Source organism: Arvicola amphibius, chromosome X, assembly GCF_903992535.2.
Source record: "Arvicola amphibius chromosome X, mArvAmp1.2, whole genome shotgun sequence".
Taxonomy (NCBI): domain Eukaryota; kingdom Metazoa; phylum Chordata; class Mammalia; order Rodentia; family Cricetidae; genus Arvicola; species Arvicola amphibius.
In genome coordinates this window covers 20,546,030-20,573,483 of record NC_052065.1, presented here as the reverse complement: position 1 = coordinate 20,573,483, position 27,454 = coordinate 20,546,030, and the positions used below count along the sequence as shown (strand labels likewise).

The following is a 27,454-nucleotide window of genomic DNA, read 5'->3' as shown; positions in this document are numbered from 1 at the left end:
CTTCCGCAGGATTCTTTGAGTTCAGCCTAATGTTTGGCTATGGGTCTCTGCATCTGTTTCTATCAGTTGCTGTGTGAAGCCTCTCTGATGACAGTTGGGCTACGCACCACTCCATGAGTATAGCAGAGTATTGTTAGGCATCACTGCCTTGATTTTTTCCCCCAATCGTGTTTAGTTTTATCCTAGGTCTCTGGGACAATCAGTCTCTGGGTCCTGGCACTCCAGGCAGTGTCAGGGGTGGGCTCACTCTTGTGGCATGGGTCTGAGACTGCACCAGTCATTGGTTGGCCACTCCCCCAATCTCTGTGTTACCCTTACCCCAGCACATCCCGTAAGCAGGACAAACTATAGGTTGAAGGTTATGTGGCTGGGTTGGTGTCCCAGTCCCTCCACTGGAAATCTTACCTGGTCACAGGAGATGACCAGTTCAGGCTATGTATCCACTATTTCTAGGAGTTTTAGCTGGGGTCATCCTTGTAAATTCCTGGGAGTTTCCCTTGCATCAGGTTTCTGTCTGACCCTGAAATATACCCCCTTTGCAGTCATTTTTCAGTACTTTCCCTTCCATCCATGCCCCCAATCTGATTCCCCGTGTTCCCATCCCAAGTATACCCATGAGGTCTCTTCTATTTCCTTTTCCGAGGGATTTCCTGAGTTCCCCTTTGAGCCCTCCTTGTTCTGTGAATTATAGCTTGGTTATCTTCTATTTTACAGCTAATAGCCATTTTATAAGTGAGTACATACCATGTTTGGCTTTCTGGGTCTGAATTACCTCACTTAGGATGATTTTTTTGTAGTTCCATCTCTTTGCATGCAAATTTCATGATGTTGTTGTTTTTAACAGCTGAGTAATACTCAATTGTGTAAATGTACTGCATTTTCTTTATCCATTCTTTGGTTGAAGTACATCTAGGTTTTTTCCAGGTTCTGGCTATTTCAAATAAAACTGCTGTGAACATAATTGAGTAAGTGTCCCTGTGGTATAACTGAGTATCCTTTGGGTATATGTCCAAGAGAGGCATAGCTGGGTCTTGAGGTAGATTCCCAATTTTCTAAGAAACTGCCATACTGATTCCCACAGTGGTTGTACAAGTTTGCACTTCTACCAGCAATGGAAGAGTGTTCCCCATACTACACATCCTTTCTAGCATAAGCTGTCATTAGTGTTTTTGATCTTAGCCATTCTGACAGGTGCAAGATGGAATCTCAGAGTCATTTTGGATTGCATTTGCTCACCAAGATTGACCTCCAATTAGGCGTCATTCCTGTAACAAAATGAAACAGCCCTGACTTAAAACCAGCTATTATCAAAGAATATGCCTCTACGAGATAACTCTAGGGGGCAGTGCAGGATCACAAACACCATTAAGTCCTCTGTGAACTTTTCAGGAAAAGCATAATTCTACCAGGTGGGCAAGATGAACCCAGGCAACAACTAAGCAAAAAGAACAACACAGGTATACTTAAGAAAGAATTCTGGCAACATATCTAATAGGTAACACTCCCATCTGCCCAAGTGGTCAGGCTTGGTCAGTCTCCTGTCTCTATTTAAATTTCTGGGCTGGGATCTAAAAGTGATTTAAGGATGACAGCATGTGTGTGTACGTGACAACATGTGAAGTGGATATAAGCTAGTGAAAATTTCCTGTTTTTGACTGTGTCCTCTTTGAACATTACCTAGAGCTGGATAAGTATTAGAAAGAACATTCTTCATTAATCTCTTAATTATGTAATATGCATAATTAAAATGTTCAGTGTGCAGAGTGATTTCTCACTCAGAGGACATATTATTTCTAGTACAAAAAATATTGTTAATAAATCCTTGTCAACATTTGAGATGATAATTTTCATGTTGATTTCTACAAGTTGACATGTTTCTTGAGTTGCTGGGTTTCAGCAGCCTGGTCCCAGCAGCCCTGAAAAGATAGGCTCTGCCATTCAGTCATCATCAATTTGCCAGTTTGAGAGATGGGTAATAGTGACAAGCAGAAAAAGGAGATTTCAGTGTGGCCCCACTGGGAAGAGGAACAAATAAGGAGGTCCGGCTACCCCCATTTCGGGGGCCCTAATATCCAGTTTAGGATTTAGTAGAGGGTGAGACTTAGCTATGCCTAAGCAATGCTGGTCAGGATGTGATCCTGCCCATCAACTGACACATTACAGTCAGCCCTGCAAAGTCAGCCATGTAGTTGTCAGCAGTGTGTGAAATCTTTTCCTAGGAGACAAGCTCCCCTCTGACTGGCATCTGAGTCCAGCATTTTCCTTCCCAGAATGGGACTCTTAGGGTAAAATCCTATTTCTTTGGGTTAGTTGTGTCAGTAGTTTGATAGCCCAAGGCAGGAGCATGGATGTCTCTCTTTAGAATATCTTGGTTCCTACTGCGACTGATAGAGATACATTTTGCAAAATTCATTTGAGAACATTTATCAGGTGTCTACATTATTGTACCTTGAGATTATTGCTGACCTTTTTGTTATTAAATTCAGATTCTGCTATATTATTTTTGCTTTAAAATAGATTCTCTTAAATTACAGCAAAGGTCTATATTTTCATTTAAGACCCGTGCACTTATTTTTCATAATTTTTATATAAAAATGAGCTTATGAGATTTCATATAAGATACTGATAAGTTAAAATGAGTACTTTGGGGCTGGAGAAATGACTCAGGGGTTGAGAGCACTGACTGTTCTTCCAGAGGTCCTGAGTTCAATTTCCAGTACCCACATGGTGGCTCATCTATAATAGGGCCGGATGCCCTCTTCTGGTGGCATGTAGGTGTACATGCAGATCACTCAGGCATAAAATATAAGTAAATAAAATTTTAAAAGTAAAGGTAAAATGAATACTTTGTGGTCAGAACTATATATTCAGTATTGGAGTATATACTTATCACTTGCAAGGCTCTGAGTTCAATCCTCAGTTCAGCAAAAAGTAAAAACAAAAGAGAAAAAACAAAAAAGAAAAATAACCTCATAAGGAAATATTTAAAAGGTGGTGGAAAACAGTTCACAGAAACCAGGAGTTTTGGAACCTGGGGTGGAATACAGTCACAAACTCTATTCCTGGTCCTAGATAGACTACCATCTTGCCTCAGCTTGGAAGTTGTTTAACCTCCTTGTTATCTTTGTGTATATCAGTTGAATAGGCAATTTACATTTGAGTCACAGCTTGGCATGGGGGCATATATCTGTAATCCCAGCATTTAGGAGGTAGAGGCAGGAGGATCAGGAGTTCAAGGTAGTCTCATTTATGTAGCTAGTTGGAGGTCAGCATGATCTACTTGAGACCCTGGTTAACAAAAATTGTCCCATTTGAGACACTTGTTTTTTTTTACCTTGTGATGCCTTGCCTAGGATACATTTGAACAATCCATCTACACTACGATTACAGACAAGAATAGAGTACATGTGCTTTCTTTCTTGGAAATAAAAAGTCCTGTTCTTGACCATACAATCTGGTATTTCCTTGTGTCCAGGCAGGAGTGAAGATATCCTAAAGAGATACTTAAATATTTCTTCTGTTGGCTATCTGTTTAACAATGGACCTCAAGGAACTGGAAGTTTCCCCAGGAATTTCATCTTGGGGGAATACTGAAACCTTATGCCAGCCAGAGGGAGATGCTTTCTCTTGAAGAGATTGTACACAGTTCTAATACCTTGTCAAACTACCTTGTAAGAGACTGGAGTCTAAAATACAATGATGGCTGGGACCACACTTTGACCAGAAACAGCTTAGTTCTGTATAGTTTTGGCTTTTTGTTTAAACCCAATTGTCACTTCTGTATACTAGAAAATGGACTTGGGGACAGATCACTGGAGTTCTGTGTTCCTCTACCCACTATGGCTACATGCAGTAAACAAATCTGTAGGTGGAGGCTGCTTGTTTGTTTCTGGCTGCCCTGACCCGAAATAATCACACAGAAACTGTGTTAATTAAAACACTGTTCACCCAATAGCTCAGGCTTCTTATTAACTAACTCTTTATATCTTACATTAACTATTATTTTGTATTTTACCATGAGGCTTGTGGTTTACATGTAAGGTTCCAGGGTGTCTGTCTCCTTCGGCAGCTACATGGTGTCTCCCTGATTCCACCATCTTTTCTCCTCTATCTCTGCTTAGAATTTCTGCCTTGCTCTATTCTGCGCTGCCATAGGCCCAAAGCAGCTTCTTTATTAACCAATGGTAATAAAACATATTTACCAGAATACAGAGAGGAATTCCACATCACAAATCTTTCCACTTTGTACTGTTACTTTGTTTGTTTAATTGGCTTATTGAGAGTAGGCGGTCTGCCATGGCCTAGGCTCTAACTAACATTTGCAACTGGAAGCCTTTTAGACTTTTGATTCTTAGAATTGTATACTCAAATCTTACATGATTAGCTCTAACAGATCACAAGTTTTGGGGTCATAGTTTTAGAAGTAAAGTGTTCCTCATGCACCTTCAAATCAGAAAGGGTGATATAACAAAATAACACAACCTACATTGCCATTGGGAACTACATGCTGGGAAAAATATTATGAGCTTACTATTTGAAAAAGTTAGCTTGTAAAAAAAAAAAAACAACCTCACTTGAACTAGGACTCAAATGTCTATGGAATAGTAGTTTTCTGTGCTGTTGTTGTCCATGCAGCTCCATACTGTTTAGGTAGGACACAGTAGGGCACTAAAAAATATCTTCAAAGTGAAAATTTCTCTTAATTCAAAAGCTTGTCATTGATGTAACCCTAAACTTAGAGGTTACTTTTGGGTGTCTGGTACTTGTCAGGATGACATGGTTTACTCATTTTTGTAATTTCCTATTTCTCATCTTATTTTTCTGTCTGTCTGGGACACTGAATAGAAAGGAAAACTCAGAAATCATGTAGACCAATGGATTTTAAATTCTAAGAGTTAGATACTCCCAGGAGAGGGGAAAGTGCTGTGCATGACAGAACTATAACAGAAGCAGGGCCTTTCTTATCACCTCTTTACCTGAATGCTGGCTTCTCTGGCTTCTCATTCTTACAATTGAGGAAACAGCATGCCCAGAAAATAAAGGGACTGTACTTCAAGAAATGGTAGAACTCAGGTGGAAGCAAAATTCTTTTAGGCCCTGCCCCATCAGGAGACCCTATGAAAAATAAAGAACTGCCAATCTGTCTTTATGGCAAACCTACTGTCATTAAAAGATGGGGTACAGACTACAGTCCACATCCCCTGATAAGCTAGGTAGCAAGGAGGACCTAAGAGAGACATGCATGGATTCCCCCTGGAAAGGGGAAATAGATAAAATCTTCTGAGTAAATTGGGAGCATGGTGGGTGCCAGGGGCGGGGCAGGGAGGGGGAGGAGAGCATGGAGGACCAGGATGGGATTGTCCAGTTGCAAGAGGGACAGAGAGGGAGAGCAAGGAAAGAAATATCTTGATAGAGGGATCCAGTATGGGGTTAGGGAGAAACCTGACACTAGGGAAATTCCCAGGAATCTACAAGGATGACCCCAGCTAAGACACCAAGCAATAGTGGAGAGGATGCCTGAACTGGCCTTCCCCTGTAATCAGATCGATGATTGCCTTGTCACCATAGAACCTTCATTCAGTAACTGATGGAAGCAGATGCAGAGATCCACAGCTAAGCACTGGGCCAAACTCCCAGGGTTCAGTCAAAGAGAAAGAGGGGCAATAATATGAGCTAAGGGGTCAAGATCATGATGAGGGAAACCCACAGAGACAGTGGGAACTCACTGACTCTAGACTGATAGCTGGGGAGCCTGCATAGGACTGAACTAGGCCCTCTGAATGTGGATGACAGTTGTGTGACTTGGGCAGTCTGTGGGGACACTGGCAGCGGGACCAGGGTTTATCCCTAGTGCAACAATTGGCTTTTTGGAGCCCATTCTCTGTGGAGGGATACCTTGCTCAGCCTAGATACAGAGAGGGAGGGCCTTGGTCCTGCCTCAAGTGATGTGACAGACTTTGTTGGGAGGCCTCACCCTCTCTGAGGATTGACTTGGGTGGGGGTGAGGAGAAGGTGAGGGGAGGGAGGAGGGGAGTGAAGCGGGAGGAAGGGAAGGACGGGGTACTGGGCTTGGTATGTAAAATAAAAAGATTATTTTTAAATAAAAAGGAAATTAAAAAAGATGGGATACAGTTCCATTAAAAATCAAATTTGTTTTTGTTACAAAATACGATTTTTTTTTGGTTAGGATAGAGCTAAAATAATTCAGAAGGCTTTTAAGATTTTTCTTGTCAATGCCTGGGAGCTCAGCAGGGCGCCTATCCTTTATTGGACCTACAGGCACGCTGTTGCCTGATGCTCAGATGTGACCTAAGAGGGAAAAAAGGCCCCAAAGGATGAAAGGCCCCTCTTAAAGAGACAGATCATGCAGCCCCAGTGGTGGATTGCTAGGCGAATCGCTTAGGCACTGCTGTGGGCAGTTAGATTCAGATAGGTGAGGGCCTGGAGGACAGCGAGTGCGTCAGAAATGGGTTCGAGGCTGGGGTGAGTGGGAGGAGCATGTTCTTGTGTGCGTCTTGAGCGTGAGGCGCAGGGGGCTGTCGGGAACAGGTTCTGGACATCACCAACCGCGTCTCTTAGGCAACAGGCAACTACGGCGTTGGAAGGAAAGTGCAGGAGACTCGGAGCCAGACTGGCAGCAACCTCCCCAGCATATGCTTGCAGCCTCTGAACCAGCCAATCCTACCCAAAGAAGAGCTCATCTTTCCAATGTGGTAGGGACTTCCTGTTGCTGTTGCCATGGTTTCGCGGGCGGGACTTAAGAGAGGCTTCCTTTGTTTGAATGGTTCTCCAGTCCCCTTGCTCAGGTTTGAGAGCATTGTGTGTTGTTCATCCCACCTGTCTTTCCCAGCCTTCATCTTATGGGCTGTGGGCAGAAAAGCAGCGGAAAAGATGGATGATCCTCCGAAGATGGACGATCCTCCGATGTGGGTGCCTGTCTGTTTCTTTAAAGTCTTAGATGGCAGTGTTGCGCCATACAGCCCTTTCTCCTCTGCCCTGTGTGTTTGAAAAAATACTGTGAGTCTTTTTAAACTAAGAAGGCTTTTTTCCCCTTCCCTTCTTCCCTTCTCGTCTTCCCTTTCTCCTCCCCTCCCCTTCCTTTCCCCCTAGTAGGATTTGTGCCTGCCTGGAACTGGCAATTGAGTTAATAAATTCTAGACTTTACCTTGTTGATATTTACAGCCTTAGAACAAATCCTTTTATTTTTCAAGTTGGCTTTACTGTTGTGGGGCAGCCTAGACACTACAGCTACTTGTGTTTTGGCTTCTCTGAAAGGCTTTATTCTGTCCCCAGCTCGTCCTGGGTTTGTGGACCTTTATCTGTGTGTTCTTTCAGTGGAGACTTGGTTTCACTTCTATCTGGAAAATTTTTGTAAAGTGTTATTGAAAACAAGTTTTTTTTTCCTACAGTCCTATCACCTAGTGATCACCATTAATTGTATTTCACGGTGATTGCCTTAGAGCTTTCTAATGCATACGGCTCTTTTAAACATACTAGGCTGCATATTTGTGCCTTTGCTTTAGCGTCTTAAAAACTTATAAAATCAGAACAAATTCCATTGATATGTAATTATTGTATGTCACATTAAAATCTCATATTTAGCATAAGTCATTTGTCACATGAACATTTTCCTCAGTGTGATGAAATTATTTAATAACTGATATGAAAAATGCAAACAACCCATAGCCCCATCTCATTACCAAATATTTTAAAAGTGTATTGTTGCTAAGTACAAGATCTGTACTAGTTTGTTTTTTTTATTTTGCTCACCATCAATTTTTAAGCACATAAAAATGTGGCTAGCAGTGTGTTCTGAATAGATATGTTGTGTGTTTGAATTAGTGTTTGATTTCTTCAGGGTAATTTTGTTTACAAACACAGTGTGACATTTCATAATATCCTGTGGTGTTTAAACAAGTTTCCTACATGCCTTTTCTTTCTATTTAAACTATGTGAGTAATAAGTATAATATTAGAATTTAAAACTACGTTTGTTTCCAGGTTTACATTCCTTCCCAGAGTGTCTTGTTTTTTTCTTGTATTTAGCACAAAAAGGTGTTCTACAAGAGTGTATAATTTAGAGCGTGATTCCAGATCTGTGTGCCACAGTCACCGTAAATATAAAGGGTAGTGACTGCAGTTTTGCTTCAGTGTCGATAACCTGCATAAATAGCTCAACAGGTTCTTAACTTGGGTCCTCACTTCTAGATGTCACACTATTGTTGTCTCTGCTGTTTGCCATGACATATGTAGTAGGGAGTTTTAAACCAGCTCTTTATTTATTTATTTCCGTCTGGGTGTGGGAAAATCTCCTTAAATGTATAATCTCTTGAGATTCCCATTTCTACCTTCTATTAGGAAAAGCATTTGTGTAATTTTGAGTGAACTGAATTAAGAAGGATGTATTAATACATTACTCAAAGATATTGCTTCTTTAACTTACAAGTAATATTTTCCTGCATTCTTCTATTTCTAGAAGTATATTCATTGACTTTACAAGTTCAGACTTTTTATATTAATTCAATTTGTTTTTGACAATATTTTTATTCTGTGGGCACCTGCTGCACGAAAGTTAATTCCCATTCTCTGTGAACTTTGGGTTTTGTGCACTCATCATCATTTATAAATTTTGAAAAATAATATTGATTTTGGTGCAAATGTAAAAATTATCCCCACTGTAACAACATATTATATATGTTTTCCTTTTAAATTTTGTTTTTGGTCTTTAGATATATAATTATTAGTACTAACCCCACCCCCACGTTTCTGCTGGGGATGGAACTTAGAGCTTGGAGCTCTGGATGAACACACTACTGCCGTCCTCAGAGCACCGACTCTGTTTTCCACTGCTTTATTCTTTGGTATAGAACTGAAAGTCCCACCTGCCCTTACCTCCTCTGCCACTTATTTTTAGCCTAATCCGTTAATTTTTCCACTGTCCTGATGAAATCCCCATTCGAATGCTTTAAAAACTTCAAATAAAAATTCTAAGTGACTTCACATTTAAGATTTTCTATAACCACTTGCTATAGTCACTACCCTCCAGGACTCCAACATATGTCTATTCCTCATAGTCCCCGAACTTGTAATTTAGCACAATTACATGCCTTTTATACTCTGACTAGATCCCCCAGATTTTGAGTCATTAAAACTACCCATGCTGCACGTAAATTTAACTTTCACCTGTCAGGGCAGTTCAAATAAGCGGCGATGATTTTATCAAAGGAAGAGATGAGTATAAGATGTGGCTGGGAGTGGTAGATTCTCTAACCATGACTCTTCTACCATTTCAATCTCAAAAGGAATGTCAGCGTTGAGAGAAGCTCCACTGCCTTTCTCTGTCCTGTGGCAGTCTTACTTTATTGTTTCCATGGAGAAGGGTGACTGCTCCTCTGATCCTGTCCAGTGGGTGTGGGAGTTTACAAAAGTGATGAAGAAATTGTTTTGCATATTCACTGTTAGTTTATCATGGCAATCTCTTTTGTTTACTTGTTTGGCTGGTTATTTCTTAGATAGGGTATGTCTGTGGAGCTCAATCTGTTTTTATTCTTCTGCCTCAGCCTTCTATGTTCTGGGATAACAGAAATATGTTGCAAGCCTGGCTTTCTGATTCATTTCTATTATAGTCACCTTGGAATATATGGAGGAAAATAAATGAAAAAGTATAATCCTTTTTTAATGTGTTTTGCATATTGCATTCATTTTTCCATAATTGTGGCAATATATCGTTCACTATTAGATTATGAAGTTGTTTTTTGTCCTACTAGGTAATAAGTATATTTTCTTAAAAGTCAAGGTTTCCAGTAGTCTGCCACATATATCATCTACAACATGATTAACAGTTCCTTGTTTCTGAAAAAGAAAAAAATAATGCTACAATTAACACTTCTAGTACGTCATTGACCTTGTTTAAACAATGTTCCTACTGTGGGTTCTGCCAAGTGGACACATACTGCAACACTCCTCTGACCAAGAAAACTTGCCAGTATCTACACCATTGTGTTTTGAGATTACAGCTAACCTTCAAAATTTTACTGTGCTGAGATTTGAATTTATCGTCTTAGTTTTTAAAAATGTCTTTCACATTATTTGTGATTCAGTGCTGTTTCATACGTTTTAGTCACATACATACATTTTTATATACTCTGAAAATGAATTTTTAAAATTTCATATGCCATTTTGGTTTTAAAGGGAATGCATCATGACTTGGGAGTATGTCTCGGTGGCACTGCACTTGCACAGCAAGTGGGCAAGTAAATCTGTGGGATGAGTATCCAATTACACCAAAAAAAAACCCCAAACAACAAGCAATAAATAAATGAACATTAAAATAATCCAAACATTTCTCAAGGAACATTCTGTCGGCCATGCACTCTAAAAAATTCCATATACAGATTTATAATCTGAGAAAGATCATAGTCACAGACTGCCTGCCCTGCATAAACTGCCATCAAGGTTCATCTCTAGAGCTGGCCCATTTTAGGTTTCTCCTTGGTGTCTATGGTTAAAGAAACAGGGTAACATGTTTGGAACACTGGGAGGAAAGTTTAGAGATCTTGAAACCAGTAGATTTCCAACTGTTTAAGTGCAAGAAACTTTCTTGGGGGAGGGGTGTAGGTGGAAGGGGTTCTTCTCTTACACTCTCTTGCCTAGTTGCTGCTACTCTCAGCTTCTGGTTCTCAGAGTTGAAGAAACAGCCTGCCCAGAGAACAGCAAGTTTTGCTTGTTTGGGTTATTTGTTTTTTCGGGAAAGCAGGAGAGGCTCATGGAGCTTGGACTGGAAGGGGTGATATCTTGAGCTCACCCTTGAGCTCTGGTCAAGGCCTACCTGTTTGCTCACAGGACTGTTTAGCCCCCCTCCCTTTTAAGTAAATATGCGCCCCCCCACCCCCGTTCTGTGAGGATTGAGTTAAAATAAGACAGGAGCAGAGAGATGCAAGTAGGGTGTCTGTCTTGTACTGAAGGGCACAGTCTTCTGTGTTGCCCAGGGCATAACCCTGAGGAGACTTTAGAGGGGAAGAGAAGGATCCCCAGGAGGCAAGGCTCCATTGCTTGCCTGAGTGGTGTCATGGGGCCATGCAGTGGGCAGTTAGGATTAACGGGATAAGTGCTGCAAGGAAGACAGTGAGTACAGCCACGTGAAAAGCAGGATCAAAGGCTGGGCGGAATGGGAGGAGTGTGTCCAGGGACTGGCATGCAGCTCACGTGGTGCGCAGGGCAATAGGTCCTACTTATCAGCAGTCCCATTCTACAGCAGCGGTTGCATCCCTTGGTCAGCAGAGAACTACAGCACTGGAAGGAAGGCGCAGTCCTGCTTCTGGAGGGAGACTAAGAAGGCCTCTCAGGACACCTGTGCTCAGGCTTCCAATTCACCATTACTACTACAAAGAACAGCATCTTCCGATGTGGTAGGGATTTCCTCTTGCTGTTGCTATGGTTTCAAGAGCAGAACTAAGGGAGGTTTCCTTTGTTGGCATAGACTGTTTAGCTACTTGGGCAGGTGTGAGTTGTGAGTTCGCTGTGTGGTCTGTCTGGTTAGCCGTCTCAGTAGGTTGTCTTTTCTCATCTTCATTTAATAGGTTGGGGGCAGAAAATTCCCAGAAAAGATGGACTCTCTCTGATGTTGGTGTCTTTCTGATCCTTAGATGGCAGTATTTCTTAATGCAGTGTGCCTCTTTGCTTCTTCTCCCTCCCTTTGCCTGTGGAAAAAAAAATCCCCTGCTGTGGAGTCTTTTTTTTTTTTCCCTTAGAGAGGCTTTAGAAAAAAAAAAAAAGTCTTGGAGCCTGAGATTAAGTTACCAACTTCCGAGATATCCTCCCAACTCCCTACCTCTTGGACAAAGACCTTTTCTTTTCCAGTTAGCTTTGCTTTAGTGGGGCAGCCTAGGAACTCATTCTTTTCCCCTTCTGGCCTTGGAGTTTATGCACCTTTGCAAATAATTTCTTCCAGTATAGATTTTATTTCACTGCATTCTGGACATATTCTGGGGATTTAATGAAAACAATTTTTACTCACAGAACTATCACTCAGAGATCACCATTAATTCCGTTTGTGATCCTTGCTTAAGACATTTTCTCCCCCATACAGGTACATTTAAAGCATACTGAGATCTATATTTGCACATAAAAAAAAAACCTGTGGAATGATTGCTGTGAATCTCATTAACCATACAATTACTGTAAGCTTCTTTCAAGTGCCACACATCTAGCTAGGCTATGATACATTTATCCTAGTTTATTCTAGGAACGAACTGCAGCTATGACAGAGTTCTTTCAGAGATGATAGGAAAACAAAAGGAACCCTTGGATTCCTATAGAAATGTTAAACAACAAAGGATTTTCCCCTTGGAGAGGAGCTTTACAAGTTATACCCACCCCCACTCCCATCCCCAACCAGGACACCAACAGAACAGTGTCAAGTAACCTGTCCTCCACACCACAGCTGGTGAAAACAGGAGCATTTCTTCTGGTTAATTTATTTTGTTTATATATGTATCATTTCATAAAACTCAGTAGTATCTACAGTTTCTTTTTTCTTCTTTCTTTCCTTTCTTTTTTTTTTTTTTTGGGTGGTGGTGAGAAACAGGGTTTCTCTGTGTAATAACTCTGGCCTGGAACTCACTTTGTAGACCAGAGCATGGAGCTCACAGAGATCCGCTTCCCTTAGTGCTGGAATTAAAGGTGTACTTCACCCATGCCTGGCATATTTGCAGTTTCTTAAATGGCCTTTCTTTCCACTTTCTTGTGGGCATGTGCGTTATTACAGTTTACCAAAAAAGTCTTCCTCAGTGTGTCTTTTACTCATTTTTTAATTCCAGGACAGAAAAGCATCCTCAAAAGCGCTGTGTTGTCTAAAGACTTGATAGACAAGGACCATTGGTAAACTCCTTCAAGTTTCTTGATGCTATTGATAACTGACTCCACATGTGTATTGTGTTGTCTCCAGAAGCATACATTAAAGGTGGTAAATCAGTATCTGTTTCAGGGAGATGATGCTTTACATAAACAATCAAGAGATTATTTCTTTTTTAGCTTGTCTCCTGGCAAGGGTAGGTTCACTATTATTCTTATTGTGATCTACAGTATTTGTTACAGTGCATAGTACCTTCCCTTTATTTTTGATGAGGCATGCCTTGCTACACATATATAGCCTTGACTAGCCTGATGTTTTCTATATAATCCAGGCTAACCTTGAACTCCTTGGAATCCCCAGTCTCCCCAGTGCTGAGATTACAGACACCTGTGATATCAGCAGATGTTAGGGTTTTGTAGACATCTATTGAGATTTCTGGGTATTTATATCCCAGAACAAGGAGCTGGACAAAGAAATGTAGATAATAGCAGAAATAAGACACAAGTTATCAGAAATAAATATACTTCCAAGGGAGGAAGTGGGCTGGATTTGGGAGGAAGATTAGAAGCATGGAGTACTGGGACATTTATAGGTCATCTGCATAGTGCAGGCTTTTTTGCTCACACTAGTTTTTAACATGTAGGCCTTGGTAGTATGTGTAGGGCATACTGTTCTAGTCTTCCTCTCTGTCAGCTCATTTATTCTGGATGAGAGAGAGTGATGGATTCACTAATCACAGTTGTTCTACCATTTCCACATTTAAAGAGGGCGTCCATTTTCACATGGTAACACTGTTTTAAGTCTGCTTACTTCTGTGATGTATGGCAACCTGACTTCATTGTTTAGATGGAGAGGGCTGGATACTCTCTGCTTAATCTGCCAAAGAGATCTTTGCATGCATTCACTCTTACGTTTAAAATGAAATTCATTTCCATAAAAATTTTAATGGGACTGGAGAGATGGCTCATTGGTTAACAGCACTGGCTGCTCTCCCAAAGGACCCAGGTTTGATTCCCAGCACCCACAGGGTAGCTTACAACTGTCTGTAACTCCAGTTCCAGGATGTTCAGTGCCCTCTTCTGACCTCCATTGGAACCAGGAATGCATACAGTGCACAAACTACATGCTGGGAAAGCATCCATATGCATAAAATAATTTTTTAAAGAAGTTTAAAAATTAAAATGTGTGCACACGCATAAGCCATGGCGTGCATATGGAATTCAGAAGAAAGCTTTTGGGAGTTGGTTCTTTCCTTCCATCATGTGGGTCTTGGGAATTGAACTCAGGTCCACAGGCTTGGAGGCAGACAACTTTACCTGCTGAGCCATCTTGCTGCCTGACAATTCATTTCTATTGTAATTTTGGAACACACAGAAATTAATAAGGGAAATAGTCATTACTGAAGTGCTCATAAACATCTTATTTCAATGTATTTTTCCCCACATTTTCAAATGCTATCAATATACTCTCTCAAAGTATATTATCCAATATTGACTTCAAAAGTTTTCATATTAAATAGTACATTTTTGGAAATTCAAATTTCTCAGCATTCTAGCATATGTATCTTTCATAATGTATTTTAAAATTCCTATATTTTTCTGCATTAGAATAATTGTACAACAAATACCATTTATATATTATTTCTCTAATTTTAGACAATATGCCGCTTGTGGATTGCTAAAGTAAAGATGAAAATAATATCTTTTAAATTATTTTGACATCTGGTGTCTTTTCATGCCTTTAATATACATGCATGTAGATTTTTTGTTTTTTGTTTTACTTTTTACTTTTTTTTTTTTTTTTTAGTCTGGGGAGTGATCCAGAGATTCATGCATACTAGGCAAGCACCTGGCCATTGAATCCAGGCCCTCTTTTGAAAATGCTTGTATACTTGATGTAATTGATGGTTGTCTTGAAGATATCTTCTCAGTAGCTGAGAAATATAACATTTATTAATTTCAGTGAGTACCTGACAGACCCAGTGCATTTAAACATTCAGAACACCTCTCTGAGTTATGTATCTTTGGGAGCCTTATACACAAACTGCTTTGTATCAGGTGCTTCATTAGGTTTGTGCCACTCCACTACATAAGGAATCTCTCTCCAGGTTTGTGACATTATTACAAATGATAGATTTATCTTGCACATTTATGTTGTTTTGATCTATTGTGTATTCAGTCTCTGTTGGTAAACTAATGATTTTTGTGTATCTCTTCTAATCCAGATTTCTCACCAGAGCCTTATTTTATATTTGAACTGACATGGCCGAAGATGCTTCCAGGTGTTTACTATTAAGTTTTCTCCAGTATGTGCTGTCATCTTTGCTAGAAAGGTCTTGGGAGAATGGGGCCTTCTTGTATTTTGTCTTTAAGCATCTCTCTTCTGTGAACTTCCATATTTTCTACAGGGAATCAAAACATTGAAAGATTTTCCATTTTGTGTCTTTTTCACAGTTTCTGTCCAATGTGAATCCTTACATACTTCAGCAATCATTGAGGCGAGCCGAAGGCATGTCTCCATTCTCAGCACTCACCCTATTTCCTTTTCTGTTCCTAACACTAGTCTATTTCCTTGCTGAGATGTGATGTGAGCATTTAGGAATGAATGAACATGAAGGATTTCTCCATCTCCACACACCTGCCTTTCATATGATTTTACTCTACAAGGGTTTTCTTGTTAATAATAGGATCTAGAATCCAACTGATTTTTTTTTGTCACATTGATTATCTTTATTATCTTCAAAGTATCTATGGCCTGATGCCTCAGATTTTTTCCTGGAATTTCTGTAGTCATCTTTGAAGTTCTGCTCTTTCTGTTGTCACCAGGTTCCTGAAGGTTTCCTGTATCACATATCCATGGAGCTTATGTGGGGGAAAATCCTGCAAATCCCACTCCTCCACAGTCAAGTTCACAGCCACATCTTCACAGGTCACACACTTCATTTCTGCTTCCCAGTTCTCCTGCTCCCTTCACAACTGTTTCTGGGGTCAGTTGTCACAAAGTGACAGAAATTGGGTTACCTGAATCCTCTCTCAACTTGAATCAAGATAATGCCCTTTCAGACTACTTTTTTCTTCTTTTCAGATACTTCCTTCTTCCTTTTCCTGCTGCCCAGGTTCTCACTAGTCTGGCCAGGCTAAACTTGAATTCTGTAGCCCAGGCAGGCCTTGACCTTGGAATTTACTGCCCCCTACTTGCTCTCTACACTATGTATGTATGTATGTGTGTATGTATGTACGTATGTATATATGTATTCTTTTAGAGATAGGCTTTCTCAGTGTACCTGGACCTGAATATCTATCTGGTTAAACTGACTGGCCAGTGAGTTTCAGGAATCTGCTTCTCTCCCCATTACCCTTTCTGGCACTCTAGCACTGGGATTACAAGTATGCTCACTGAGTGCTAGCAATACAGACCCAGGTCCTTGTGCTTGCTGGGGCAAGCACTTTACCAATGGAACCATTTAGCCAACTGCTTTTTAAGGAAAGATTAGTGAATGGCATGAGAAGAGTTGGTGTTGGTGCTCTTGGCTACTGTAAGTCAAAGAGCGAGAATATAGACATTGTCTGGTATTGGAACACTTACAGATTAGGGAGGAGGGGGAAAAGGAGCAGCACAAATGGTTTTGAGGGGAGCTCAGAGCTACAGGTCTGGTAATGGTAAGAAGCAGTGACCAGTAACGTGGAGGACCACAAGAGGTCGACGGCTGTGGCTGTAATGTGGAAGCATTAGGGATTTGGAAGGTCAGGAGATGGTGATGAGAGAGGAGGACGAAAGTAAAAGACACCAGGAAAAAGCATAGTCTTTCCTCCTGCGCAGAGCAGGGTCACAGGCAGGGAGACTTAGCAAGAGAAAATGAGAATGCCCCTGGGCAGAGGACCCTCTGGTGGCCTTCTCAGTGTTGAGGACACCGAGATGGCCATTTACTTTTAAAGGTAGATGGCTGCAAAACTGACAGTGCAAGCACCAGAGTGGGAGGAGTATGTCCAGGGAATTGGCACGTGTCTCAGTTCTGGCAGGAATAATTAGGCAGTGTGTTTCTTCTATCAGTGCTGTAAACCCTTAGCCTGCAGTTCACAGCAGGTTTAGAAGGACTGTTTAGGCAGACCCCAGGGTGGAGACTGGAAGTGACCTCTTTGGGTTCCTATACTGTCTTAGGACCCGCCAATCTTAGAGTAGACTTTGTCTCCAGTCTCTCCCCCTTCGTTCATGCTTCCTGTGGCATATATATGCACTCCATGTTGCTGTTCCGAAGGCAGGACTTAACGTTTCTGTGCTGGAATCTTTGCTGATACCACTTGATTTATTATCTTCCCTTTCATCCTACTCTCTCAGCCAGGTCTCTGGGTTTTTCATAGAAAAGTAGCTGGAAAGATCCCCTGATTTACAGATGCCAGTGACGCATCCTGCTGCAGTTGCTTCACCTTTTGCCCTGCTCTTCACCTTGGAAAAGGCCATGCAGAACCTTTTGCTGGAGAAGACCTTTCTTCTGGTTTTAGTGCCATACAGATTCCTGTGGTGGGGCTGCTGCCTTCTGGGCAAAAAGTCATCATTTAGGGATACAACCCTTTAGAGTTCAGGTATTCAGTTCACCCATGGGACTGCCTAGGTACCTTAGCAACTTGGCATTTCTGCTTCTCTGATTTCTTGGACACATTGATGTCCTTTGTCAACATATTCATCCTTTATAATAACTATTCTTTCTCATTGTAGAAAATTCAGAAGACAGATATACAATACAGAAAGCTAATCTTATCCATAGTCCTATTGCTGAGAGGTTAAACTTTTATAATTAACTGCAATAATTTCCCTAAATATTTTCATTCATGAAGTGTATTTAACTAAAATGGGGATCATGTTCCATTATAACTTAAACATATTGCTTTAGAGCTCGGTTTTCTTTTTTTGAAAAATAACTTTTTTACACTATACACATTTTTGTTTTATAACTAAAACATAAAGTATTGAAAACTTTAGTAAAGCAGAAGATCAAAACACAGTAAATCATGGTTCAAGGACAGCCATCATCATGCAGTCTTGTGAAGGCAGTAGCTGAGATTTATACTTAATCATAACCAGCACCTGGAGGAATATTTTTACTGTAGTCTCTGCTCAGTGACTGTTGTGAAATGAAATGTTTGCATTTTCATTATGTGTATATGTATCAGTGTTCTCATAGCATTGTGTTGTAAGAGTTTTCTACATAATCTTTTCTATTTACTATTTGTTTTGAAAATAAATTTTATTACCTTAGGTCTGGTTAGTTTACTCAAGAATAAATCATTTAGCTAGCTGGTAATAAACAGAGCTCTGATCTTTCCAGGTTCAAAGAACTTTGCCTCATTCTGTGAGATTTAACTAAATGCTATATATCACAGAATTTCTTTGGGTAACATGATGGACCTGTTATTGATGCTCCATGTGTTGTTTTGATTGGCTCTCACTATATTTCCTATGTTTCTTCAAGGACTGCCCTGGATCATAGGCAATTCATAGCATCTACAATTTTGGAAAGTATCTCAAGGTTAACTGATAAAGTATTAAAAATCTGGATTCAGATTAAATTGTTACATTGGATTTTTAATTTGGATCATGTATGAGGTAGGGGGCTCAGAAGAATATAGAATTTAGAAATACACATTTAAGTGCCAAATTACCGAAGTATTCTTGTAATTAAGAACACAATTATTTGACAGGAAGCAATGTGTTTGAAGGAAAGTTAGTTTTATTGAAATATTCCTTAATCTCTAAGGTCAGCTTCTAGTTTTGATGTTTCTTTCGCATGTCTGACATACCTGGAAAAAAATCTTGTATTTGCTACTGAGAATTTTCTTTATAAATACCAGTGTATACAAATAATATAATTTTATCTATACTGTCAACTTTTTGCTGTAAAGAAGTTGTTTGAATAGCTATCCAATTATGCACTAATTTTCCCATTTCTGTAGAAGAGGGGATGGATTCAGTACTCAAGAGAACTCCCCCCAGTCACTTTTGCCATTCCTACTTATTACATAGTCCCTTCATTACTCTGGGCATTTTTCCTAATTTTAAGAGGTTAGCACTTGAGACAGGAAAATAGATCCAGGGACGGAAGTGCTTAAACATCCCTTGTTCTCAGAATTCTCATTTTTCTTTACACACTGCTTATAGAAACAGGAAAGAGACACTGGGGAAGGTGTTTTGAAAAGAGCTGATAGCGGTTCGAGTCTCTCAGATATGAACATAAGATTGAAGACTAAAGAAATAATGGACATAACTAGAATCAACAATATTAAGGAATGCCAACACGTTAAACCTAGTTTCTAATTAAGTGGTTAAGAAGAGTGTCTGTCTAATCAATTATAAGATTTCTGCAAGGATTTTAAGATCAGGCAAGTCTTCCAGAATTCTTGAAGCTGAAACAGGAGAATTACAGCAAGTTCAAGACCAGCCAAGCCACAATAGTGAGTTTGATGACAGATTGGGCTATAGAGTGAGACTCTGAAAAAAAAAAAGATGAATTATAATGGCAAACACCACAACAAAATTATTCCCTGAAATAGTGTCTTCCTATATAACAGCTAAGGCTGGCTTGGGACTCATAATGTAGCCCAAGTAGCAATGAAGCTAGAGATCTATATACCTCAGCCTTTTTGGAGCTGGGAATACAGGAATGCATCAGTATATCTGGTTTCATCAAAACACTTTTAGATAGTTTCAGGGAAATCATCAGCCAGAATGTCATGGTGGCAGTCAAGTAAACTAGCTACAATGACAACATACTTGTTGGTATAGCAACAGGAATGATCTGATAGTACACAGGACGTGTCTGTTCCTAGCCACAGACCGAAAGGACACAAGAGTGAATAGGCAAAGAAGGCTCACATATCTTGAGTTGCCCTATGGCAGGGTTTAAATCATCTAACTTGGAGCGGTTATTTCAGAGGATGAAGAAAATGAGCTTGGACAGGTAGTGTTCTAACATATGACCATAAAATTCTTTATGTTTTTGGTCCCAAGCAGTGGTTCAAATTAAGATTCTGATTTAGGGAACTTGAACTTGGGTTTTGGGCACACCTAGGATTCCTAGGATTCCTGTTTGTCATGTTTGCTTCACTGCCTAGTGCCATCTACCTGCAGACTCTGAATCCATCAGAGCAGCTCTGACTGATCCAATCCTAGTCAAGGCCACAGATTTGGGTATTGGCACAGGGCTAAAAGTTAAGTACCGAAAAGATCATTCATGAATGACGTCAGGTTTTCCTCTCCCTCTGAAAACTATTTTCAGGAAAAGGAGAAGAGATGAGAACGAGGAGGCCAACCATGATGACCGTCATCCAAAGAGGAATAAGCAGGACCAGGCCTTCCAGGACCCTCACGCTATAGAGGTAGGAGCGATGGTCACCCAGCTTCTCCATTTGACTCATTGCCCACCCTGTGGCATTCATTTCCATCTCCACGTTGGGAAGAGAATCCTCCCAGACACACTCATGAAAGTCTTCTCCTTGGCTGCAATGGTTTTGAGGCAGAGCAGGATTTTAAGTGTTGTCATAAGCATAGCTGTACTGTGCAGCAGGACAGACAGGACCCACAGAGATGTTTTTCCAAGCCCAACCAGGAGGAATGGGGTTCCAGAAATTCCCTCACCTTGCAAATAGGGAGGGAGAATCGAACCCCACCTTCTATGGTTAGGAAAGACATAAACTTGAAGAACAGAGTGGCGGGCTACTAGCTGCGATGCTCTTCTTGCTTTCTCCCTGAAAAAACGAAAAGCAAAGTGGGGTTGTGTGAAGGGACGTGGGAGAGCTTTAGGGATGCTTGTGCTGAAGAGCTGGTGTTTCACTTCCCCAGTCTTAACTTTAACAACCAGTAAGGGGTAACACAGCATGGTTTGAATGGAAGCAGAAGAGAGGAGGGAGCATTGTAAAGGTTTTCTGGGCAGCTCTCATCAGGCAATGAGTAAGTATGGCTGACTTTTACCATTCTAAAGTAAGAGATGAAAGGCTTGTCAACATGTGCCATTCCTCTGGGACAGACACAGGTAGGTTTTGGATAAAATGTACCTAGATCTACCTGAGTCAAGCAAGTAGTGTTCTTGACCCACTGAAGTTTCTGTTGCATGTGGTCACCTAAATGTGAACACTGCCTTTGTTCCCAAGGTTAGCATCTTTAGACGTCTGCATGTAAATCTGCTCCCTAGTTCTAAGGTATGCGATATGGTAGTGCAAACATAAAGATGAAAGCTTCTGTACATGTCTGTCTTCCTGATAGAGAACAATGGCTTCACAGTGTTCTCCAGATGAGTGAGTAAAACGGGAAATGGAGACTCAAGGAGAGCGTGTGGATTACTAGTGCAGGTCCCAGACCTTTACTCTGCTATCGATCACATGGGATCTGATGCTCACTTTCCAAGAAAACAGCAGACAGACAAACGAGATACGTGCATTATGGGCCTCACACCAACTTAGGTTAGGCTTCTGTGCACCCTTCACGTGCCCAACTTGGGACTATAGCTCTTTGTGGCACCAGTGTTGTAGGCAGGATAAGGGAATGCTTATCTGTTATCCAGCTAATCTGCTGGAATGTTTGGTAACCTGTTATAGTTCTTTCTGGTGCTAGCAGTTTATGGGCTGTGCTGGTTGGTTTACCTGTCAGCCTGACAGGACTTGCAAGCCCAGAAAGGGAGACCTCTTTTTAGTACTCTTTTGTATTCATTGAAATTTCTTGGTCATCTTCACCTGCACAATATGATATTTCTTCATCCTCACCTGCAGTCTGTCCCTGCATTTTGTAGATGTTCCCTCTGTGGCTGGGCACTCACTGTTGTTGCTCAAGTCAAGCCCTTCCAAATGTAATAATGTGTCTCTGCACTGATGACTACTCATTGCAACTAGAAGCTTCTCAAACTAGTGTTGAGACCAGTGCAGACCTAGGCAAGCAAACATGAATATTTAGAAGGCAGTTTAACAACATGATCATTTAGCAGAACAACAGTAAGTCTTCCCCCAGAACTTTGAAGGAAGTATCGGCTCACTAGTAATAGGTTTTGACTATGTTTATAGCACCAGTCATACCCTCATTCATGTGGAGCAGGCTTCAGATTCAATCAGGACAAGAATTGGTTAGGTGCAGGAACAGAAGTGCAGTCATTACACGAGTGGGCTCATCATGTCTTGCCAGCCAGTATTGTATCATTCTGGGTCCAGCAATGGGTAAGATCACTTACATCCTTTCTCTCACGACAGCCAGCATAACACCTTCTGGGTACTGTGAACAGTAGCCAGCTGGGAGACTTTCCAGGTGAGTTCAAGACTGACATCCCTAGGACCTGTAACAAATGTGTATAGTATCTCAGCCACAGGTGCCTCCTGGCTTGTTCTGTTGGGCAATGAAGAGCAGTGGCAATTGCCTTTACAGTTTGGTCACCTCTGAGGCCTGCTGGACAATAGGGAGGTAATTTGTTTGCAGCGCTGAGATTTTTACTCAATGGCCTATGGCTTCAGGGAATAACATTGTTCACCCACAGGCAGTATCCTTGTTAAAAATAGCATGTATGGGGGCCGAAGTGATGGCTCAGTTAAGAGCACTGTCTGCTTTTCCAGGAGACCGGGTTCAATTCCCAGCACCACATGGCAGCTCACACCTGCCTGTAACTCCAGTTCCAAGGCATCTGATACATTCACACAGACGTACTTACCACTACTACTTTCTACTCACTTCTTTATGTTCTAGCAATGCTTATGCATTTAGGAGCACCCCATTTATGGCAGCTCTCTGGTTGTTTCTATCCTGGGCAGGCCGACATGCTTGAGTATTGTCATACCCAAATTCCACAGTCTTCTTTTATGCTGTCTATTCACACATATGTACATGGAGGCAAAACTCTAATGAACATAGGATAACACAAACGTGCAGGCAAAACACCAATGTATATAGGATAAATAAATTATTAAAAATTGAATGTACGCTATGAGATTGGTCGAGCACATGTCCTTGTGATGCCTCATTTATCATCTAGTGCATTTCACAAAGCTTCTTCATACACCCTGAGTTTTTGTTTCCTGTCCACATCCTGCCCTCTCTACTCCCCTTATTCTCCCTTTACCTCTCCACCCACAGTCTGCCCCTCACATTCTCTCATATCACATCTTCCACCACATCCTCTAATGATATATTGTACTTGGGGTCTAAGGTCATCGGTCCTCATGTAGCTTCTTTCTGCAAACTTCATTTTGGTTAACGCTTACACCAAGCCCTCCTCTTCCCATTCCCATCATTCCACCAGCTGCTTGAGCCGTTCTGACACCATGATTTCTGCTCTCTACTTTGGTGTTACCAGTATTCTGCTCTTTTCTGTCCTTCGTGCAATCTTCTCTCAACTCGAGGGCCTGTTTCTAGTTTCTTGGGTCCCAAAAGGACTTCAAGATAAGCACACAAAGCCAAATAGTCAAAGCTAGGACCCACATAGGAGGTGGGGTGACCTTACTCAGTATAATTTTTTTCCAGTTCAATTCATTGACTTTCAAATAGTCTTATTGAAGAATGGTTTATATCAGGTTGGGGTATGTCTGTGGGGTTATCTTAATTGTTAGTGAATGCAGTAAGCCCCAACCCATTGTGAGTGATGCCACTCCCTGGGCAAGGCATCTAGAATGTATAAGTGAAGAGGAAAGCCAGCTGTAAGCAAGAGATCAAGCAAGAAGGATCCCTGAGCTTATTCTCTCTCTCTCTGCTCTTGACTGTAGGTGAGATGCTGCTCAAGTTCCTGCATTGATTTCCCACAATAGGGGATGAAACCCTGGATCTGTAAACCAAAGCAAACTTTCATTCCTGAGTGCTTTTGGTCAGGGTGTTTCATCACAGCAACAGAAATGAAATGAGTAGGGGCCCATGTACCTCACTCTTGACTCCTTTGTACAATGTGGAAGACAGAAAATCATGAGGGAGACATGAGAGGGCTCTGAGTCTTTCACTGAAGTGAAGAAATGATCTTAGTTGTGCTGTCTAACATAATCAAAGCGGGTGCCTTCTGAAGTGATCTTCTTAGAAGATACATTCATTGAAAGGGTCTATATTGGGGTGAGGGGGCTGTGCTAAAGTGGCCTCATAGCTTGTAGACATTTTAAGAACCGTTGACCATGGAGCATGCCAAAGTATGGGGAGCATTCTCAATATGCAAGTTCACCTTAGACTCTCGAGATGTCGATTGACGATAAGCATGTGTTCTACATATGAGGCTTCCTGGTCATCTTTTGTTTGCCTTGTTCAAACTCCACTCACTCCTTTCACACAGATGAGGTCGTATGACTTGTATCAGAGGTGGTATTATTCTGTTACAATGTGACTTAGAACTCAAGGTCTGGCCCAATTTTACCTTCCTGTCTTCAGATTGCCTGAATTAGGCCCCCTCCCTGCACACAGAATTTCCCATATGAATGTCATTCATTCCCTTGTTCATTTGCAAAGTGGTAGTAATCCAACAGCCTGCTTTCTTGGGTGCCTTCTGACTCAAGAGTGTGCAGTGTTTGGTGGGATCAGTAAAGCAGGGTCTGCCCTTGTAAATGTGAGGAGCTTTTGGGAGTTCATAGTCAAATGACTTCAGTGGGCTTTTTAGGGCTTGTCAGTTTTGGTTAGTAAACATCATCACGTAATTCCTGGGGTGCAGTGGATATTAAGGGTGAATTTCATTACACTGTTGGGATTCAGAAACGAATATCTCTGAGGTATATAGGAAAGGAATTGGATGAAAAGCCAGAGTTGAAGATCAAAAATGCTGAATTCACTTGCTTTTTTACCTTGGGAAGCATTATCCATGCATATTCATGAATTTCCATTCAGTATTTGGGATGATACCTCAGGATAACTTTCCTCCTTATCGCTTCTGTTTCCATTTACCCAGGATTTGTATCACTACCAATGGAGGCTCTCTCTCCACCCACTGGAGATGTGCCATACTTCTTCCAGGTGCTGCCTTCTTCCTCACCTTTGATTCCAAGCTGCTGTCTGCATTCCCACCACCTCCTGTTTGCCAGTTCTTTTCCTAAAGCTGCTCACTGCACCTTCCTGTCTGTAGCTGCCCCTTCCTTTGTCTTAGCTTCCACTGGAGGACTCAATTTGGGGAGCATGCTAAGCTAAAATGTGAGAAAATAGAAATTGCCAGGTGATGCCTGCAGTGGTCGGGATCTCTCTCTCTCTCTCTCTCTCTCTCTCTCTCTCTCTCTCTCTCTCTCTCTCTCTCTCTCTCTCTCTCTCTCTCTCTCTCTGTGTGTGTGTGTGTGTGTGTGCACTGTTCTCAGTCTCCCCTTCACTTTCTGGGTGTCACTGGATGTTGCTTTGTGTTTCTGTCAATATCACCAAGACCTGTGTGTCCTGTTTCTGGATACTTACAAAACTTTGTGGGTGTTCTCTGTCATAATTCTCCTCCTTTCCGATCCATCCACGAGAGCATCTGTCTGTGCAGCTCAGTAGAGTTCTTAGTGGGACACCCAAGGTCTTCACATGTTCCTGGCATGTCTAATCCTACACAGCATCTGTCTGTCCTCCAAATCATCCTCACCAGTCTTGAGCTCTGTTTCTCCCCAGTGGTTACACTCCGTCTGTGAGGATTCCTCCCATACTGCACTTCCTAGAGCAGGTGGCTTTCATCTTCCAGGCATTTTATTTTTAAGATCCTAATATACATTCTAATATACTCACCTCCTTTCAGCCTTCCCTTTATCCCTGGAAACCCTTTCTTATACTGCTCGTTTTTGTTCAGTATCAAATTTTCTTTTATTGAAAAGACACATGCATGCATACACACACACACACACACACACACACACACACACACACAGAGAGAGAGAGAGAGAGAGAGAGGGAGAGAGAGAGAGAGAGAGAGAGAGAAAAAATACAAAGTATTCAGTCCATATAATATTATTTTTTGCATATCTTATGGAGTGACCATTTGGTATTGGATAATCAATTATTTGTGGGCCTTTTTCTCCCTCTACCAGTGTTCGTTTGTTGCCTATAGGTTTGTTTTCATTTTTGTTTTTCCTAGCACTGAGTTGTGCTGGGCATTCCCTGGCCACTTTGGCATGTCTGTGGTGGTTGTTCTTCAGTTCACTCTTAGGCTATCACATTGATGAGACCATGGGTATAGCTTCTGACTTTCCAAGGAGACAATAGCTCACAGGAAACTTCAAGATTCTCTGGTTTGAGCAATCTTTCTTTCCCTCTTCCAATCTCTTCCTTGTGTCTGTTGGGACTGGGCTCCAATGTGCTGCATTTTCATTAGTTGTGGCTTTCTTTAATGGTCTCTGTCTGTTGGAGGAAGACGTTTCCATGATGCTGCATGAGGACTGCACTTCTGTCTAGGTATAAGGGTAAATATTTGCAGTGTAGTTAGGGATTATGATGTCTTCTTAAAGGGTTAGTTACTGCTTCTATAGATTCCTATATTATATCTACCCCTAGGTGTCCTATATCAGGTATGATTTCCCTCCTCCTGAGCAGGACTGAAGATTGAGTATCTGTAGGTCACCACTAGTGCATGTGCTACTACCACACCCTTAGGGTTATCTTCCCATGCTGGTCCTCATGGTTCACAGGCATCATAGCTGGGTAGGACTGCTGGCTTCTTGCCTCTTTTGGAAGTTTGTTCTCTTGTAGTACAGCCCTCATAAGAGTGACTTTCAGGTCAGTTCCAGCTTAGGGGCCTCTGGGGACAAGATGAGATTCCTGTTTCAGTAGTAAATCCACAAGCATGTGTTTGGATAGATTGGACATTGCAAAGGCCTCTGTCTATGCAGCATTCTCTCCCAAGTACAGCCCAGTTGAGTAAGCTTCTGAGCTAACTGATAAATAAGAAACCCGCACAGGCAATTCTCTGTCCTGTCCTCAAACAGAACTGGACCAGATCGCTGCTGACCACACAGCTTCCTTGACACTAAGGAAAACATGTAGATTTTATTAAGGTCTTCAACAAAGTATTACCTTGCCTGTGCCCATGTGTCTAGGCCACATCATCATTGTTTAGAACCTTTGAAAATTTTAAATGGTGAGATCTTCTTTCCCAGATTCTTCTTAAGTATCCTTTTATTTTATGGAGTGCACTATAGTAGCATTCTGTTATTCAGTTACTGACAAAGTGAATCTTTGTTTTGCCTATGAATCCCTTGATGTAGATTAGAAGGAAAGTGAAGATATCACAAAAGTAGAAGCAAAGGTTTCTCATCTCAAACTGTACGAGTATGTGGTGGTTTGGGTAAGAATGGCCCCAATGGGATCATATACTTACATGCTCAATCTTCAGTCCTAAATCCACTTGGGAAGGATTAGGAGGTTTGTCACTATGTGGATGGGCTTTGAGGTTTCAAGCCCCATGACATGTCATTCCTATCTCTCTGTCTGTCTTTTCTCTCCCTACCTCCTTACTTCCTTCCCTCCCTCTCTTCCTCCCTCCCTCCCTCTTGGTTGTTTGTCACGCTCTCAGTACTTGTTCCAGCACCATGTCTCACTTCCTGCTGCCATGTACCGTGCATGGTGGTCATGGACGCTGCCTGACCTCTGAAACTGTATGTTTTTCTTTTGTAAGTTGCCTTGGTCATGGTTTCTTCATAACAATAGAAAATATCTA

The 27,454-nt window shown here is 41.3% G+C and overlaps 1 protein-coding gene across 5 annotated transcripts in view; it reads left to right on the top strand.

Moving 5' to 3' along the window:
- The window catches only part of Fam104b (family with sequence similarity 104 member B), a 90,403-nt gene that overhangs the window by 59,720 nt on the left and 3,229 nt on the right, over positions 1-27,454 (top strand). The window contains exons 1-3 of one of the 5 annotated variants that reach the window (XM_038316673.1): positions 17,310-17,432; positions 18,320-18,453; positions 20,123-20,222. In XM_038316673.1, the coding sequence (XP_038172601.1) occupies positions 18,449-18,453; positions 20,123-20,222 (105 nt within the window). In that variant the 5' untranslated portion in view covers positions 17,310-17,432; positions 18,320-18,448. The other 4 variants (XM_038316674.1, XM_038316669.1, XM_038316670.1 and 1 more) reach the window with 4 other exon arrangements.